Source organism: Rana temporaria, chromosome 4 (genome assembly GCF_905171775.1).
Source record: "Rana temporaria chromosome 4, aRanTem1.1, whole genome shotgun sequence".
Lineage (NCBI taxonomy): Eukaryota > Metazoa > Chordata > Amphibia > Anura > Ranidae > Rana > Rana temporaria.
Window position 1 is genome coordinate 132444304 of NC_053492.1, and position 16026 is coordinate 132460329.

General features: G+C 40.4%; 1 protein-coding gene across 1 annotated transcript in view; it reads right to left on the reverse strand.

Moving 5' to 3' along the window:
* Positions 1 to 16026, reverse strand: part of CLSTN2 (calsyntenin 2) — a 1124690-nt gene that overhangs the window by 644447 nt on the left and 464217 nt on the right. The window contains 1 exon segment of the mRNA XM_040349061.1: positions 3189 to 3311. Coding sequence (XP_040204995.1) covers positions 3189 to 3311 — 123 coding nt within the window.

Below are 16026 nucleotides of genomic sequence, written 5' to 3' on the forward strand. Positions count from 1 at the left end.
TGAACAAGTTCTTGTAATATGGAGGCTGTCAGAGTGTCAGGGAGAGAGGTAAAATAGTGTATCCACCATTACAGCCTTGATAGGACATCTGCCCTGTGCATTATGATGATGTTTCTGCAACCTGCACAAAAAATGCCATGTGCTGTAACACAACAGAGTGACAATGTGAGGCATGTCAATATGTTTGCTGAACCTCATCTAGAAGTGGTGTCAAATAGACATGTTATTATTGATAACGGTACAGGAATCCTAGAAGTTTGGCCTTGTAAATAAATTCAGAGTGCAATCCTCTTAACACATCTACGGTATATGATATCACATGGCTACAATGGTCAAAGTGTGCCTACGTGTGTGAGATCACATGAGCAAGGTCACCAGATGTTCATGAAATAAACTAAGTTTTTTTATGTAGTTATCTGTATATGATATGCTAAGGGAGGAGAGTGGAGCTAAGCTGTTAAAAAAAACACTAACTGTGAGTAGAAAGGCTCTTTTTGGCATTAAAACAAATTTACCTACCTGTTTGTAAACTTCCTTAGAATGTGCATTCACAGGGTTCTGGAATGAACTCCTCTGTGCATGCACAGGAGTTACACATTCTGGCTGGCGAATAAAGATGCCTGAAAATCCTAAACCCAGAAGTAGACCAGGTGATGATTTTAACACCCACAAGGAGCATGGAAAGTTGAGTTCTGCTTTAAAGTGATACTAAAGTCTTGGGGACTTTTGCATTAAAAATAACAAACATGTTATACTTACCTGCTCTGTGCAGTGATTTTCTCACAGCAGCCCCATGATTCTCCAGTTGAGTGCCCTCACAGCAAGCAGCTTGCTATGGGGGCACCGAATCAAGTCACAGCTCCCTGTGTCAATTCAGACACAAAGTTGCATCCTGGTCCCATCCCCTCTCTCTCCTCATTGGCTCACTGACTTTGATTGACATCATCGGGAGCCAATGAGGAGGCAGACCCCTGGACAGCCGAGTCTCTCATGCAACATCGCTGGATCGAGATGGGCTTAGGTATGTATTAGGGGGGCTGAGGGGACTGCTGTGCACAGAAGGCTTTTCATCTTATCTTTTATGCATTAAGATAAAACAAACTTCTGCCTGTGCAACCACTTTTAGCTGGAGTGTACCCAGTTGAATGTATATTTTTTTTGCAGCTAGGTTGCAGAGTGTTGCTTATATTTTCTGTGTTCAGTAGGTTTCTCCTAATTGCAGTACTTTTATTAGTTCTGCCTGCTGATGTTGAGTTATCTTCCTAAGTTAGTGTGAGAGGTATCAATGTATGAGTTATAAATATGTATTTGTTTCAGGCAATCACTGAGGATTTTGGTCTAGTGATGTGATGAGGAAAGACAATAAATATTTGGTGAAAACTTCTAGAGGGCTCTTACCTTCTTGGCTTTTGCCTGGTAAGGATGCCACTTTAAAGTAGGGTCTTTCTTGGGCCTTGTCCCTGCCTAGTTCCTATGCTTCAGGCCTAAGCAATATAAATTGCTCAAAAAATAGCTGCCAGATTGGAGCATCTTATCTCTATGCTGTAAAGAGAGCTTAGGATAGGCTGCTTTGGTAGAAATTGCATATGAGATCTCAGTGTTTAACATTTTAGATTACCTGTCATTGACTAAATAGGGTCAGCAGCCTAACATTCACTCAAAGAACAAAGGAGACCATGTGACCTTTAACAACAAACTGGATCGAAATTAAGGAAATTAGGAATAATAATGGCATAACTCTAATAATGAAACAAACTGAAAAAAACAAAGTAACACCTCAGCTTTAAAACAGTACATCTTGTCCCTCACTGATACCCTTCTCTCAGAGGGCTTTTACAGAATATCAGACATCTACCATCCTCTTCTCCTGCAAACCACTCTTTCTCTGACATCCTCATCAGTAGCCAACTGGGCAAAAGACTTCCCAGACACCGAGCTTGTGGACAAACTTCTACAAGGTCTCAACACCATTCACAAACTGGTGCCCAACGAATCTTGGAGGGAAACCCAACTGAAGATTGTACACCGAGCCAATATCCCTTTCCTCTGAAACAGGTCCATTCAACCCCCATGTGCCCCCTTTGCCAACACTCCAGGCCCTCACTGACACATTGCTTCTGGTCGGGTACCTACATCTCAACCTTCTGGGATCAAGTCATATCGTACATCTTTGAGGTGACTCTTCTGAAACTGCCCAAAGTCCCTCTACTTCTCATCTTTGGCCATTGGGACCCCCAGCTACTACCCTGGTCGCTGAACTCTACCCCCTCTAGCAAATACTGGACCCTGATATGCCTCCTACTCGCCAGAAGATCCATCCTGAAAAACTGGATCTCCAACGTTCGCCCAAACACCTCACAAGTCAAAAGAGATCTCCCACATCTACTCTACAAGGACAAACTCAACACGGATTTAACACATAAAAAGACCAAAACATGTTTCTATCACAAATGGCAAGCTTTTATGGTCTCAACACTCACTCCTATGGATATGGCGAATTTTGAGAAACTCTCTTTCTCTTATCATGCGCCTTCCTCCTACACCATGGACGGAGCTGCTCTCTCTCCTGACTGACAGAACCGCAACGTAAGGAATCTCACTCTTGTCACGTCATGAATCATTGTGCGTGACCACCTCTTGCCCACCAACCCCCTCTCTTCCTCCAAACAGACTAAAGGAAGTGCTGCTCTTGCAAACGTAGCTCCAACCTCACTGTCTACCCCATTCCACATCCATTGCATGAACTTGGTACCTTTCTCCCCTATCATCCCTGCTCTCCCCACCTCTCCCTGCCCACCTCTCCCTGCCCCAAGCCTCTTCTTGGAATCATCCAACAGTACCCTCTTGGTATCCCTAGGGACCCCCCTCATTTTTAGATCCATCCAGTTACTTTTTCATTACGTAGGTTAATACCCTTTCACTGCTATTACATGATGTTTTGTTATGCGGGGCCTTATTTCTACACCTCCCCTAGGCTATGAGACTCCTTGTTATTGTTATGTGTTCTATTGCACTTTGTTATAAATGCCGTTTTGTGCAAAAAAAATACTATTACTATCGATGTTATATTCTGTATGTTGCATCTTTCAATAAAATTCTATATATAAAAAAAAACAGTACATCATAAATCCCAAGAGTTTGACACCAAAGTCACTACAAAAACAACAAATAATTGGGCATCGTCCTACCTGCAAACGGAACTGGGGCATCTTTGTCCAGTGCGACGAGAGGTGGATCCAATATAACTGTATCGTTGTTCTCGGTGATAACTCCATGATATGAGGTCTCAATCCAAGGTTTGTGCTTGTTTACTGAAATACAAAAAGAAGATCTCTCGTTAAAACTGTTTACTTTAGAATACTTTCATGTCAGTAATCTATAGTTAGTGCAATCAATGCACACTACAATATAGTCTCAGGTTAGTAAGAACAAAACAGCTCATGATTATCACAGAAATCTTGACACCCCCAATCCAAGTTTGGCAATATTAAATACAGGCATTGAGAAGTTCCCTCCCGACTTTTCGAAGTTGGTTGCTAGAACATTGATAGTGAAACACTGGAAATCTGATAAAGCACCTAATACTTTCGAAGTGTTCGAAACCACTCACTCCCCTTACTGTATGTCTAGGATTCCTTACTTGCTAGTAGATGTGGTACCAGTAAAAAGTTTGATATGCAAATTTGGAAAGAATGGTTTAATGTAAATTGATAGCTCATCCTCTGTTATGAACAATTCTTATCATCTATTTCTCTCCGCTCAAGTAAAAGTGAGACCAATGTCTATTTTACTGTTAATCTTGTTAATATCCCAAACTATGTTCCATTTTAATTTTCTTTTCTTTTACTATCTTTTTGCCATGGCTAATATGTGATTAGCAATCTCAAGTATAGATCATTTCCCTTATCTAATTCTAGATGTAGGTACACCGTGAGTTGTTAAATGTTTGCATATTTGTGCCTTGAGGGGATAGCTTTACTAATATATACATTTTGAATTTATATCTTTATATTTTTTCGTACTACTACTAAACACAAAAAAAAAACAGCTCATGAGCACCCAAATTTAACAGCTGTTGTTCACACAACATACAATAATACAATATGGATGAATTTAGCAATTGAAGTGGTTCACACACATCCTGGCTTACACATGTGCCCACATAGCACACAACTTGCTATGGGGCACACACAGAACAGAAGGAGCAGAAAGTGTTGACAGGGGAGTCCAGAAGAGAAGAGAAGGCAAGGGGCTGCTCTATGCAGTAACATTGAACAGATTAGGTAAGTACTGTATGACTTATTTATTATTTTAATTGCCACTTTAAAGTTAAATGACACTAGAGACTGCCTGCAATTAATATGTATTTGCCCCTTCACTCTTTATGGTACCCAAAGAATCTTCAGCATTCAATCTTCAGCTTTGGTTTGATATGTCAGATCAAACCACAGTGCTCAGCAGGAAACCAAGCATTCAACATACCCATACATATACTGGATGCTAAAAATACTTCAACCTTTGTAGCCGGGGAAGATCAGTAACATAGTTGTCAGAACAGGTAGCTATTCATTCTTTTCTATACAGGGAGACCTTGGTTTCATGTTTTTTTATTTTTTTATTGACAGAATCATTTTCAGGTATTTTTTTACAGTTCAATTGGTCATAAAATATGATCATAATTTATTTAAATGCTTAGAAAAAAAATCTATGATATTGTTAAAAATAATGGTGATATAGGGGGGAAAGATGTTGTTTTACTACTAGAGTATCTGGGTGAAATAAATATTTTGCTCCACGCAGGACCAATAACCATCTTTCTGTTTAAGTAAATCTTTCCTAAAAGTGACTCTTTCAAAAGTGAAAGCTACCATTGCTGGTCTCTTTCTAAAAAATGTTAGTTGCCTGGCTGCCTGCCTTAAGTACTTTGGATTCACAGACCCAGAGCAGGAATGCTTTAAAGGAGTGTCAGAAATAAGTCAAACCTCCTTATTTCTATTCCCCTTCATATTACTATACTACAACTATATTTCTAAACTGATCTTGGGACATGAATTGCTTAGGAACTACAGGTGTCACCTGTCTGTATTGTAAATCAAATGTGTGTAAATAACAAGATTGGCTGTACTGTGTTACAAATAATTTGCCATTTACAAATAGTAAATATGTATTTATTTAAACTGAATTTAGCTGTTTGCCTGGAGTTTCAGTTTAATTATTAATATCATCACCAAATAATTAATAACTGATTAAATAATTAATACTGGTTAATGTTTAATAATAATTAATATCCATTCAGTATTAACCTTCGTTGCCATTTTGTTTGAATCCCATGTCATATGAAGTCCTAATTGGACAATCTTGTGGGGTTTATGTATTTATTTAATTTATATCAAAATTGCTATCAAGCTCATACATTTATTGGACAGAGTTGGAATTCAATTTCATTGTCCAAATAATGATTTTGACTGTGTAGAGCCTAAAAAAAATTGGAACTAATAGAGTACATCAAAAGTCAGTGAATTTCAGCACCGGAATATTTATTTTGATGGCGAAAATACATCTGTAAGTACATCAATACAAATATTCCCAATGAAAGGTGAATTTATGTCAGGAACAAATATTTAAAGCTCAATAAATCTGCCTATATTTACTTTCTGCAAACCAAACCTATCACATTTGTCACTATTTTAAATTTGTCATAGGGACAATGAGATGTTGAACTCTAGATATGTATAACAGGTCTTCCAGGCATATATATAAGACGGTGGCTTGGCCTATTCCCTTGTGCCAGGCTATAAAAGCAACTGTCGTAAATCCTACTTGATGCCAAGCATAAGAACATGGATTTTTTAGCGTGCTCCTCTTTGTAAGGCACAAAACAAATATCACCAGTACAAAACCCTCAGTCGGTCTGATTGGGATGTAAATAAAGCTGTGTGTAAGTGACAAAGAGCTGTCTTAAAATGGTAAAGCATCTATTTCATGTTTGTCTAACCCTGAGAAGGGGATTGAACAATATTTACTTGCCATCGATTACACAGACGGTGCACACAAATGTTTTTATTTTCATTTCATCTGTTCAATTTAAAAAAAAAAAAAAAAAAACATTGTTGATATTCAGTAAAAAAAAACCAGTAACCTAAAATAATTATAATACTATGTAAGTGCTGGGAACTTTTTTTCACTAAATACCTTTTTTATGGGACCCGGCCCATCAATTCCAGGGGGCAGATCCACAAAAGAATTAGGCCGGCGTATCAATAGATAGCCTAATTTTAAATTTCCCGCATCGTATCTTTGTTTTGTATCTACAAAACAAGATACGACTGCATCTCGGATCGATCCGACAGGCGTACGTCTTAGTACGCCGTCGGATCGTAGAAGCATTTTTCCGCCGGCCGCTAGGTGGCCTTTCCATCGAATTCCGCGTCGAGTATGCAAATTAGCTAGTTTTGGCGATCCACGAACGTACGTCCGGCCGGCGCATTTTTTTAAGTCGTTTGCGTTCGGCTTTTTCCGGCATAAGTATGCTAAGTATGGCCGTCGTTCATGCGTAGAATTTAGAATTTTTTACGTTGTTTGCGTAAGTCGTTTGCGAATAGGGATTTGCGTAGAATGACGTCACCGTCGGAAGCATTGGCTTGTTCCGGTTTAATTTCGAGCATGCGCACTGGGATACCCCCACGGACGGCGCATGACCCGTTAAAAAAAACAATGTTTACGTCAGGTCACGACGTATTTACATAAAACACGCCCCCATCACAGCCATTTGAATTCTGCGCCCTTCCCCTGCCAAAGATACACTACGCCGCCGTAACTTACGGCGCAAATTCTTTGAGGATTCGAAAAAAAAATAAGTTACGGCGGTGTAGTGTATCTTAGATACGCTACGCCCGGTGGAATAATGCGCCGATCTATGTGAATCTGCCCCCAGCTTTCTAACCTAAGTGAGGATGACATGCTCCATCCTGCCCAAAACTTCCTAGGATAATCGCACATCCCAGGAGATTGGAGATGATTTCCAGCACACAATCTCTGGATGCAAGACTGCCTGCCCCCTGGTGACTTAAGAACTATAGACAGTGGCGAGTGCAGTAAGGGGGCATAATGTTACACCTGAAGATGCTGGACTCCCTGGGCTTGTGAGTATATTTTAAAGGGCAACCCAACAGTCAAGAGGGGATGAAAAAATATGCCATGCTTGTAAAAAAGGAATGTAAACACTTAATTCTTTGGGGTTGATTTACTAAAGGCAAATCAATGGTGCACTTTGCAAGTTCAGTTTCACTCTGCAATTGCAGTTGCTGCAGAGCTTAGTAAATGAGCAGAAGCTCTGCTAATTTCCACCATCCAATCATGTTCAAGCAAAAATGCAGCTTTATTATTTTCCTTGCACATGATTGGATATTCTTTGCAAAGTGAAGCTTTTCCTCATTTAAGCCTCTTGCACCCTGCAGCTTGAAAAATCTCAGTACAGCTTATTTTTTTACTGAGCTAAAATACAGCGCATTAATTGTAATGAGCCTATGCACACAGACGTGTAAACACGTGCTGTATATTCTTTAGTAAAAAAAATATTAGAAAAATCTGCATTTTTGATCAGTAATTTATACCTCATGCGTGCGAAATGCGCACATTTATCTATCAACATATTGCAAATGCGAGAATAAGTTTGCGTGCCTGTGCGCAAAAATGGGCGAAATTGCGCGAACGCATTTGCGCGAAAATACATACCAACAAAAACACACCTAAAGACATAGATAATTAAACAGGAGTATTGTGTGCAAGAGGCCTTACTAAGCTCTAGAGCAGCTGCACTTGCATAGTGCAACTGCACTTTGCAAAGTGCACATTCTATTTGCTTTTACTTACCCAACCCTTTTTTGGCACGTGGTGCAAAATTCTGCTCTGCAGGAAAGTAAATATGTACACTCTCCTTTTACAGGCACCAATTTTTGGCCAGTTCATTTTTCGCATCAGGGTTACTTTAAAGCAGAGCTTTTATTCAGTGGGAATGCAGCGGGGGAACACAGGGCCAGATTCACATAGCCCGGGCGCAGCGTAACGTAACTGGTTTAAGTTACACCGCCGCAATTTTTCCAAGTTAATGCCCGATCCACAAAGCACTTACCTGGAAATTTGCGGCGGTGTATCCTAAACCCGTCCGGCGAAAGGCGTGCCCAATCGAATGGGGCGAGTCCCATTTAAATTAGGCGCGCTCCCGCGCCGGACCTACTGCTCATGCTCCGTTTCCTAACTCCCGCCGTGCTTTGTGCACCGTGACATCATTTTTTTGAACGGCGACGCGTGTAGTGTACTTCCGTATTCCCGTACCGCTTTACGCAAACGACGTTGATTTTTAAATTTCGACGCGGGAACGACGGCCATACTTTAGACAGCAATACACTTGCTGACTAAAGTAAAGGCACCAAAAAAAAGTGTAACTTTGCGACGGGAAACTAAACTAGCGGCGATGTAGCAAACGCGAAAAACCGTTGTGGATCGGCCGTAACTCCTAATTTGCATACCCGACGCTGGTTTACGACGCGAACTCCCCCCAGCGGTGGCCGCGGTACTGCATCCTAAGATCCGACAGTGTAAAACTATTACACCTGTCGGATCTTAGGGATATCTATGCGTAACTGATTCTATGAATCAGTCACATAGATAGAAACAGGGATACGACAGCGTATCAGCAGATACGCCGTCGTATCCCTTTTGTGAATCTGGCCCACAGTTCCTGCGCCTCCAGCACCAAATGTATGTAATGGCAAGGAGTGTTGTGGTGTGCTAAACGATCTATTGGTGCTGGCTGCTGGGGGATCTATTGTCACTGGAGGGGATCTTTTTTTGCCAGAGGGGTCTATTTTGAGGGAAGGGGTCTATTGTTGCTGACTGCTGGAGAGTCTATTGATGCTGGCTGAAGGGGATTTGTTTTTGCTGCCGGTGGTCTATTGTTGCTGGTGGAAAGGGGGGCACATTTTTTTGCAGGTGGTCCTTTGTTGCTAGAGAAATCTATTGCTGCTGGTGTGGTCTTTTGTTGTTGGCTGCAACAAGACACTGCTTTTCTTGTTATCATTAAAAAATTCCATACAAATTGTTTAGTACCACAAATGTTACTTGGTTCTATATTCTCTAAAAGGGGCAGCACTAGGAGGTGGGTCGGGGTGTGGATCCAAGGAATGATGCTCTGAGGTTGGTAGGGCATGGGGACAAGGGGAGACTCAGAAAGGGGGAGTACCTGTTCCTGCCCCTATTCTCTGAAAAAAAAGCCCTGCTTTAAAGTATCTTTCATGAGAAAAAGAGGGGTGTGCTATTCCTGATCTCCCTTTGAAAAAACGAGTTGACTATGCTTACTCATTACACTCAATTATTTAGGACTTAAACAATTGAATGTAATGAGTAAGCATAGTCAAATAAAGTGGTAGTATATGAATTTGTCGAGGTGAGCTGCCATCTAGATAAAGTAAGGCCCGTAGACATGGTGTATCTGGATTTTGCAAAAGCATTTGACACAGTTCCCCATAAACATTTACTGTACAAAGTAAGGTCCGTTAGCATGGACTATAGGGCGAGTACATGGATACAAGTGTGAGTTCAGAGGGTGGTGATAAATTTGCGTACAACGCTAAGCTAAGCAGGGCAATAACTCTGCAGGATATGGAAACTCTGCAAGAAGATCTGAACAAATGAATGGGGTGGGCAACTATGTGGCAGATGAGATTTAATGTAGAAAAATTTAAATTAATGCGTTTGGGTGGCAGAAATATAAATGCAATCTACTCACTAAGGGGAGAACCTCTGGGGGAATCTGGGACGGAAAAGGACCTAGGGGTCCCAGTAGATGCATGCAATGCCAAGCTGCTGCTACCAAAGCAAATAGAATATTGGCATGCATTAAAAAGAGGATAAACTCCAGAGATAAAGCAATAATTCTCCTGCTCTACAAGGCTCTGGTCCGGCCTCACTTTGAGTATGCTGTCCAGTTCTGTTCCCCAGTCCTCAGAAAGGATGTACTGGAAATGGAGCGAGTACAAAGAAGGGCAACAACGCTAATAAAGGGTCTGGAGAATATTAGTTATGAAGAAAGGTTGCGAGCACTGAACTTCTTCCTGGAGAAGAGACGCTTCAGAGGGGATATGATTTCAATTTACAAATACTGTACTGGTGACCCCACAATAGGGATACAACTTGTTTGCAGAAGGGAGTTTAATAAGACACGTGGCCACTCATTAAAATTAGAAGAAAATAGGTTTAACCTTAAACTGCATAGAGGGTTGTTTACAGTAAGAGCGGCAAGGATGTGGAATTCCCTTCCACAGGTGGTGGTTTCAGCGGGGAGCATCCATAGTTTCAAAAAACTATTAGATAAGCACCTGAATGACCACAACATACAGGGATATACAATGTATTACTGACATATACAGTGGGGATCGAAAGTTTGGGCACCCCAGGTAAAAATGTGTGTAAATGTGCATAACGCAGCCAAGGAAAGATGGAAAAATCTCCAAAGGGCATCAAATTACAGATTAGACATTCTTATAATATGTCAAAAAAAGTTAGATTGTATTTCCATCATTTACACTTTCAAAATTACAGAAAAAAAATGGCGTCTACAAAAGTTTGGGCACCCTGCAGAATTTATAGCATGCACTGCCCCCTTTGCAAAGCTGAGATCTGCTAGTGTCATGGATTGTTCTCAATCATCATCTGGGAAGACCAGGTGATGTCAATCTCAAAGGTTTTAAATGCCCAGACTCCTCTGACCTTGCCCCAACAATCAGCACCATGGGTTCTTCTAAGCAGTTGTCTAGAAAACTGAAACTGAAAATAGTTGACGCTCACAAATCTGGAGAAGGCTATAAGAAGATAGCAAAGTGTTTTCAGATGTCGATGTTCGGAATGTAATTAATAATTGGCAGTCATCAGGAACAGTGGAAGTTAAAGCAAGATCTGGAAGACCAAGAAAAATATCAGACAGAACAGCTCGCAGGATTGTGAGAAAAGCAATTCAAAACCCACTTTTGACTGCACAATCCCTCCAGAAAGATCTGGCAGACACTGGAGTTGTGGTACACTATTCCACTATAAAGAGATACTTGTACAAATATGGTCTTCATGGAAGAGTCATCAGAAGAAAACCTATTTTACGTCCTCACCACAAAAATCAGTGTTTGAACTTTGCAAATGAACATATAGACAAGCCTGATGCATTTTGGAAACAAGTTCTGCGGACCGATGAGGTTAAAATAGAACTTTTTGGCTGGAATGAGCAAAGGTACGTTTGGAGAAGAAAGGGCACAGAATTTAATGAAAAGAACCTCTGTCCAACTGTTAAGCATGGGGGTGGGTCAATCATACTTTGGGGTTGTTTTGCAGCCAGTGGCACAGGGAACATTTCACGAGTAGAAGGAAAAATGGATTCAATAAAATTTCAGCAAATTTTGGATGGTAACTTGATGCCATCTGTGAAAAAGCTGAAGTTAAAGAGAGGATGGCTTCTACAAATGGATAATGATCCTAAACACACCTCAAAATCCACGGGGTATTACATCAAGAGGCGTAAACTGAAGGTTTTGCCATGGCCTTCACAATCTCCTGACCTCAACATAATTGAAAATCTATGGATAGACCTTAAAAGAGCAGTACGTGACAGACAGCCCAGAATTCTCAAAGAACTGGAAGACTTTTGTAAGGAAGAATGGGCAAAGATACCTCAAACAAGAATTGAAAGACTCTTGGCTGGCTACAAAAAGTGTTTACAAGCTGTGATACTTGCCAAAGGGGGCAGTACAAGATATTAACTCTGCAGGGTGCCCAAACTTTTGCAGACGCCATTTTTTTGTTTTCTGTAATTTTGAAAGTGTAAATGATGGAAATAAAATCTAACTTTTTTTGACATATTATAAGAATGTCTAATCTGTAATTTGATGCCTTTTGGAGATTGTTCCATCTTTCCTTGGCTTCGTTATGCACATTAATACAAATGTTTACCTGGGGTGCCCAAACTTTCGATCCCGACTGTAATCACACGCATAGTTTGGACTTAATGGACTTGTGTCTTTTTTCAACCTCACCGACTATGTAACTATATAATGTCATGCATAATAATAGCACATTATGACATTGCCTTGCAGGGACATTTTTTTTTAACCACCTGCGGTTTACTACCGCTTTAAAACAGAAGTATGGCCAAAGTTTTTTTGGTCATACTTCTCTGGTGGGTCACAGGAGTGCATTTAATTTTGTTATCCTGTGACCCAGAGTCAGAATATAGCTGTTGAGGAAGTGCTGCTCAAGGCACAGAAAGGACACATGCCCGTCCCCTCACTAGCTTGGGGTACCAGTGAGTGCTGCAGGAGCAGAGCAGAGAGCAGAGCAACCAGGGATCATGTGATTGTTTAATTCTTGATCTTAGAACCAATGTGGGACATTACACTGATGCTGCAGCATATAGGTAAGTATATATGTTTGTTTTATTAAAAATCTCATACTTCTCCTTTAAACACCCAGTCTAAGAAAGCAAATCAGAAAAGTCAGAAGAAAGACAGACTTCCTTATCTGCATACTTGTTTTGCGTCAGTGATTTAAATAATTGAAACAACTGAGCCAGCATGACAGCCAGGCAATTAGCAATTTCAAAACAATAGTCCAGCTATGGGCAGCCTATTTATTTCAATAAGCACAGCCTTCCTTTAAAAGGACAGTTATTTATGAAATGGGTTATGGGTTGTCATTGTGGTTGGCATTCTCACAGACACCAACATCTCCTCCATGGAGTTCCTGCTGTTCCTACTGCAGTTCTGTATAACATCAGTTAACTGAAAAATCCATCAGCAAACTTGAACCTAGAAATCCTGCTGTCAGTGATATGACTCCTACCCAAGACTGAAAATCCAGTTTTAGCGGACGCGGTTTACGTTCCCATGTAGGTACACTTCACAAATGAAGAATTTACAGGGCTGCACATTCAGTTCTAAAACAGCTGGTGAGCCAAATATAGCAGAATCTTCCATTAGATATATTTGGCATCAATTATTTTTTTTACATGATTATCAGTGAATATTATTAAACCTCTGTTACACCCTAACTAGATCATCATGTTTGTTCAGCATGTATTTAGAGTTATTTTAAAGCAGAGCTGTATTTGAAGGAAACCTATACTAGGAGTACTACAAAGGCTACCATTGTTGACTTTTGCCTACAAATGCTAGTTGCCTGTCTGTCTCTGGGCTTAGTATAATATCACTGAACTCAAACAAGCATGCAATCAGTGAAGTCCAGGTAAAGTCCTGCAGACTTGTTCTAGGTCAGTGCCTATCTTCCAAACAATGTAAAAGCCAGACAACTAACATTTTCCAAAGGTGAATTCAACAATGGCAGCATACATGTTTTTTCAGTATAGGTTTCATATAAAGTACAGTTAAGGGATTATGGTCATGTGTACTGCATCCTTGGGACTACAGTCGTAAGATGCTTTGGCCATCTTATGGCTTAACATACACCTTGTTGCCAAACCATTTGTTCCAATGGGAATGAAATGAACATAGACCTTGTTGCCAGACCATTAATTTCAAAAACAATGTTGCCATTAGATTATATGTGTCGTTTTTGTATTTTATGCTAAATTATTTCCTGCAAAAGCCCCCCTTGTGTAGACCAGTGTTTCTCAACTTTTTTACAGTAAAGGCACTCTTTAAAATTATGAACAATCTTGAGGCACCCCATTCTTAAATGTAAAAAACACAACTAATAGTAATAGTTTTACATAATGCAGCTGCATCCACATATGGAGGACAGCCAACATTAAAGGCGATGTATTCTTCCAAAGCAAACACACCTTTGCACACTGGTACTGACTAATATTCCAATGTTTATGGACCCTTAGTGCTGATAGGGAGGGAAAAATAAGAATGCTGCGCAGGCACCCAATGACCTCCTTGTCAACTAATGACATCATTGGTTGTTAGGATACCGGCAGCTAGAAGGTGGAATTGGTGCACAATGAAAACCTGTGGCTTTGTATAACCAAAAGGCGAGCTTCATCTATCTGCTGGCTTGTTTACAATTTTTGGGATTTTTTTAGGAATTTTTAAGGCATCCTTGAAGAAACCTATAAGCACCCTGGTTGGAAAAAGCTAGTGTAGACATCTATAATGCCTAAGGTTATTGTTGGGTGCCACCATCTTTGATGTGTTGTCAGAAACCCCAGTAGACTCACTCAATAGACAATCTTTAGTATTCCACTTCCCTTCTCCCCTGGCTAATACATAAAAGTTTGTATAGGGAGGTGAGGGAAGGGGCAGAAGAGCTGGACAGGACAGACAAAACTTAGACACTTCCAGAAGGGGAGAAAGCTATGATGTGGAAGAAGGGAGAAGGCAGTGCAAGGGAACTGACTATTCCTGGACTTCTCAATTTCTCAAGTTACAATGCAAATTGCACAGGTATTACGTTGGTATCATGGTCTCTTTCACATGAAAGGATGGCATTATAATTTTCTCTAAAACAAAAATATGATCATATTACCTACATGTATGGCTCAGTTAGGACTTTCCACAGGAATTGCTTTTTAAGAAGCCCTTCCATTTCTTTCCAAATACAAAACAATATGAGTAATACACTGCTGCTAAACCACTGCCAACTGGGGATCTATTGATCCCTAAATTACACTGTGCATGTTATCCACATTGACAGCAATAACACGCTCTTTTGTGGTGATAGAAGAATATGTTTAGCATACAAGGCATATACTAAGAAATTACAACTCCTACACCTTTTCAGCATTGTGCAAAATCAAGAATTATTAATGTTGCACCAATACATATTTCTTTTTACATAGGCCACCTTTGTGAATGAGAAATACACTTATCTGTAAACCACATTACAGACCATTTATATCCTACATTAACCTCCAAATGACATTTTAGTGATCCACAAAGATGCAGGACATGTTATGACTGCAGATCACTCACCCTTCCTAAAGGAGGTCAATTATTGCATAAGTCAATTATCGCAACATAACACCAGCAGCCTTATCTAGTCATGTAAATCACTTACTTTCACAATGTCTACCCAACCTTTCATAAGCATTAGCTTTGTTGGAGGTGATGGGAAGGGCCCTTTCCCATGTACGGATCCTGTGAGGATCCGTACCGTTCTTATTCCCTTGCTCAGCGGGGATCGCTCTGTTGATCCCCGCTGACCTGGCAGATGGCAGGGCGGTCCCTGCATACTGTGCAGGGACCGCCCTGTCAGATCTCCGCTCTCCCCTATGGGGGATCGGACAAACATGGACCTCTCTGCAGACGGATGGAAAAATAGCGGGGACCGATGACATCAGGTATCAGCGGACGTTCATCCGCTGACACCCGCTATCCCATATCCCATCCAAAAATGGATGGATGAAATACGGACATACTGTCCATACATGTGAAAGAGCCCTTAGGTGTCCCAACAAGGGACACCTATTAGCAATTGTATATAGGCATATGACACACCCCCTTAAAAAAGAATTATATAATCAAAAAAAGATTAGTTAAACCTACAAGTGTTTTTTTTAACACTTCTAGTCCTTTATTACTGGCTTTTGAAATTTAGAAATGCAGCAATTTAGAAATTGGATGAAAGATTTAGCACTGGGAATCACTTTTTGAAGATAAAAAAATGAATTTATATACAACTATATAGATTAACCAAAATGAGGGACACATGAGGAGGAAAGAGGGACATAAGGACAGTTCCTCAAAATCAGGGACAGCGCCGCTGATTTTAACATCCAATCATGTACAAGCAAAAATTCAGTTTTTTATTTTCCTTGTATGTCCCCCTCAGATCTACAGCGACTGCACTTTGCAGTGCACTTGTAGTGCAAGGTGGATTTGCCTTTAGTAAATAAACCCAATGTGTCATATCATGTCATATCACATGTCAATGTGTCATAAAAGGCCGTTTAAATGGCCATTAGCCATTTTATGATATTTTAGATGTAATGCCCCCATATTACTTTTGTCTTGCCTTCAATCT